The 3700-nt window shown below is 67.0% G+C and overlaps 2 protein-coding genes across 2 annotated transcripts in view; both read right to left on the minus strand.

The window, feature by feature from the left end:
• Nucleotides 1-3630, minus strand: part of USP19 (ubiquitin specific peptidase 19) — a 12060-nt gene extending 8430 nt beyond the window's left edge. The window contains exons 1-11 of the mRNA XM_006770585.2: nt 2924-3630; nt 2633-2671; nt 2173-2301; nt 1968-2101; nt 1591-1893; nt 1259-1475; nt 982-1138; nt 831-902; nt 636-751; nt 323-543; nt 9-243 (exon numbers count right to left, since the gene is read on the minus strand). Of these exons, the coding sequence (XP_006770648.1) occupies nt 9-243; nt 323-543; nt 636-751; nt 831-902; nt 982-1138; nt 1259-1475; nt 1591-1893; nt 1968-2101; nt 2173-2301; nt 2633-2671; nt 2924-3050 (1750 nt within the window). The 5' untranslated portion in view covers nt 3051-3630. The remainder of the gene's footprint in view (nt 1-8; nt 244-322; nt 544-635; nt 752-830; nt 903-981; nt 1139-1258; nt 1476-1590; nt 1894-1967; nt 2102-2172; nt 2302-2632; nt 2672-2923) is intronic.
• Nucleotides 3112-3700, minus strand: part of LAMB2 (laminin subunit beta 2) — a 12704-nt gene continuing 12115 nt past the window's right edge. The window contains 1 exon segment of the mRNA XM_015568272.1: nt 3112-3187. Coding sequence (XP_015423758.1) covers nt 3112-3187 — 76 coding nt within the window.

Consider the following 3700-nt stretch of genomic DNA (forward strand, 5'->3'; position numbering starts at 1 on the left):
GCCAGGGAAGGGGAAGCCAGGTCCGCGGGGGCCGGGCCTGCCCTCACCGTGGAAGAAGTCCCGCAGCTCGCGGGTGTTGGACAGAGACTGGATGACGCTGTTCATGAAGCAGGTGTTGCCCAGGTTGACCAGCCCGGTGAAGCCCGGCAGGCACACCTTCTTCTCCTCCTCCTCCTCCTCCTCCACGCTGTCCCCACTCACAGGGCTGTGCGGCATGGGGGGCACCATGCACGTGGGCTTGGGCTGGGGGAGCACAGTGGGGCATGAGAGCAGCCCTAGAGGCTCCCAGCCGCCCTCCTCGCCCTCCCACCCAGGATCTCACTGAGGTCAAGTGTGGCTCTGGCTTGGGGGCTCCATGCTCCATGGGGGTGCGGGCCGCCACGCCATCCAGCCCTGCGTCCTCAGCTCGAGCCTTGGGCTTCTCCTTCTCCACAGCCCGGGCTTCCTCCTGGCCTGTCAGGGGGTGCGGAGCACCCCCTGGGGGGGTCGAGTCCAGAGGGGTTGGGCCTGTCGGCACGGCAACCTTTGCACCACCCACTGCACCTTAAAAAGGGGGAAGGAGAGGGCTGGTGGTTAGCAGCACGTGGCAGGGGCGGTCCGTGTGCGCGGGCAGTGAAGGGAGCTCGTGGGCAGACCTCGTGCAGCTGGGGCCTCCAGGCCCCCCCAGCGCTGACTCTGCCGCTTCCGGAGGCAGATGTCGATGCGCGCGGCCGTGAAGCAGAAGGTGCACTGCTCGGGCTCGATCAGGTTCCTGCGGGAGAGGGTGAGCTCAGGGCCGGGAGACGGAGCCCCGGGAGGGACGGCACAGGGCAGGGCCGGGCACCACCCACCTGAGCTTCACCTGCCAGCGGAAGACGGTGTGGGGCCCGCAGCCCGGGTGCAGCCTCAGGAAGTTCGCGTCCCTGCAGAGCCCAGCGCGGGGGAAAGCGTGAGACACAGTCCCGCCCGAGGCCCACCGTCTGCCCACGGCCGCCCGCCCACCTGGTCTGGAAGACGAGCGTGAAGTCCTGCTCGCGGAAAAGCACTCGCGAGGCCTCCCTGCAGATCTCCTTCACGTACACGTGCACCACCACCGCGTCAGGCCCCTTCTCGTACGAGTCGTTCTTGACAAACGCCAGGCTCACCATGGGTTCCGGCTCTACAGCGAGACCACGGCTCAGCGCCCGAGACCGGCCCACCCGCCACTGTGCGATCCCTACCTGCCCGCCAACCTTGCAGCCCCCCAGGGCTCTGCCTGCCCCCCCAGCCCCACCTTTACCATCCACCAAGGATGCAGCGTCTGCTGCCACTGCCATCTCCTCTCTGGAACGGTCACCTTTCTCGGGGGCTCTGCTCCGGGTGAGGGCTGGAGAGACTGGGTCACTCCTGGGGGACGCTGCCTTCTCTCCTGCCAGAAGCGCTGGCTTCTCCTCCGAGCCCAGGAGGCAGGGCTGGGGCTCCAGCGGTGGGACCCGGAGCGGCTCCTCAGCCCCCGCCTGTGCATGGCGTTTGTGGGCAAGATCAGCCCGGGGCCAGGCAGGCGCCCCTCCTCCCACCGCAGTCCACACCCTTCCTCCAGCTCCCAACGCCCACAGGGCACGCCACGCTCACCTGGGTGGCTGCCTCAGCCAGGAACGGGGGGGCCTCGCCCTGGGGCCCAGGGCCTTCTCTGCATCCTTCCCCCTCTGGCCCTCTTCGGAGATGCACAGCCCTCTTGGCACTGGGCCCTGCCTGGGCCCCGGGGCCAGCCCCCGCCCCCACCTCACCACGGCCCTGGGCCCGCTTCTGGTTCCGGGCCTCCTGCTTTGCCCGGCGGGGCTCAGGGGCTGGCTCCAGGGCAATGGGAGAGGACTCCTGCCCGTTCTCCTGGCACCGCAGCCCTGGCCCCGACTCCTGCATCCCTAGAGGTTTCTTCTGTCAAAGATACAGCAGTCAGGCCCTGTCCGCACCCTGGGTGCCCCCGGCCCCCGGCCCTGCCCTGGACTTACCAGAAGAGAAGGCCAGGTGAGCAGAGGCACCTTCTTGGGCAGCGCCAGCTGGAGGAGGCCACCTTTTCGAGCCTGCACTTTGGCGCGAGAATTTTCGATCTCGGCATAGAAAACACCGCCCCACTGCTGGCCACCTGCAGAGAGCGCGGCGGTGAGCGGGGCGGGCAGGGGTCACACACAGGCCCGGGCTCAGACCCGGACGCACCTGGAAACCGCACCAAGCAGTCTGTGTCTGTGAAAGCAGCGTCCACCTCCTCCAGCCGCAGGGGGCCCGCTCCCGCGCGCAGCTTGACCGTCACCTCGTCCGCGTCCTGCTGCCAGTCGAGCAGCACCTCTGCAGGGATAGGGCAGTCAGCCTGCGGCCGGCGGCAGGCTCAGGGGTTGAGTGCCAACCCCTGGACCAGGAGGTCGTGGTTTCGTTCTGGTCACAGCACACGCCTGCACTGCGGGCTGGATCCCCAGCACGGGGCTGCAGGAGGCAGCCATCGATGATTCTCTCATCACTGATGTTTCCCCTCTCTCTCTCCCTCTCCTTTCCTCCCTCTAAAATGAGTAAAAACATATTTAAAACAAAGACAAAACAAAAGACTGTGAGGGTCGACAGATGAGGGCTGCACACACACCCCCCCCCAGCGCTCTAGCACCCAAGGCAGCCAGTGACTCACCCTCTTTGGTCTGCTCCTCCTGGGGAGTGGACACGGACCCTGACGACAAAAGAAAGAGGAAAAGGAGGAGGAGAAAAACATAAACAATAAAAAAATTTAAAAAAAGAAAAAATGAGGAAGAGGCAGCCCCCAAGGCCCTGCCACCCCACCCAGCACCACTGTTAGGGTCTCGGCCCAGGACCCAGACCCCAGCTCGTCCGGAGTCGTCCGCTTGGCATCAGGAAGGACAGAAGGGGCAGGACGCATGCTCAACAGGAAGGGCGGCGCCTCGGGCATGGGCGGGGGCGTTACCTCCTCTCCTAGGGTCTCCATCCTTGCTCTCCTGGTTTGCTCGGTCCTTCAGCTGCTTCTTGCTGGCGGCCTCCTCCAGCCCGGGGGGCCCTCTCCTGGGGCCCATGGCACTGGCCCCACCAGACATCTTGAGGCGCTTGCTCGACAGCCAGAGCGCCCCGGGGTCGGCGACGGCGACGGGGTCAGGGCTACGGCGCTTTCTTCCCGGCCCAGCTATCTTGGCAACTATTTGCGGCCAAATTCTCCAGCAAGGAAGTGACCACCCTACGGGAAGGGACCAGGTCTCGGCACCAAGGCCCAGCAGGCTGCTCCTGGCGGCAGCCAGGGCTCGGCAACCTGGCTCTCCCTAACCCCGAGCAATCCCACCACCTGGCGCAGCCCGGACCCTCCCCGCGGCTCTGAAGGGGGAAGAAGGCAGGCAAGCAGGGCGCCCGCTTCTGGCCGAGCCCCAGGGGACCTGCTACCCAGACCGGCCGGGCCTGGGACCCGGCGCCTCTACCGACCTGGAGGGGAGCCAAGGCCCAGCCCACAGGCCTCGCTTTCCCTTCCTTCTCACGGCTGCTTAGTCACCCCCGGGAAGGAGGAGGAGGAGGGAGGCAGGACAGAAAGAGACAACCCGGCAGCGGGAGCAGCGCGAGCACTGGCTCCGCGGCTGAAAATGGACCCAGCCCGGGCCTGGGCTCCGACGCCCCACCGCGCCAGCTCCCTCCTCTGCACCCCTCCCGGCCCTGCCAAGGCCTCTCTCTCCATCCGAGGGGCCCGCACGGGGTGCGCGGG

This window comes from Myotis davidii, unplaced genomic scaffold (assembly GCF_000327345.1).
Source record: "Myotis davidii unplaced genomic scaffold, ASM32734v1 scaffold663, whole genome shotgun sequence".
Taxonomy (NCBI): Eukaryota; Metazoa; Chordata; class Mammalia; order Chiroptera; family Vespertilionidae; genus Myotis; species Myotis davidii.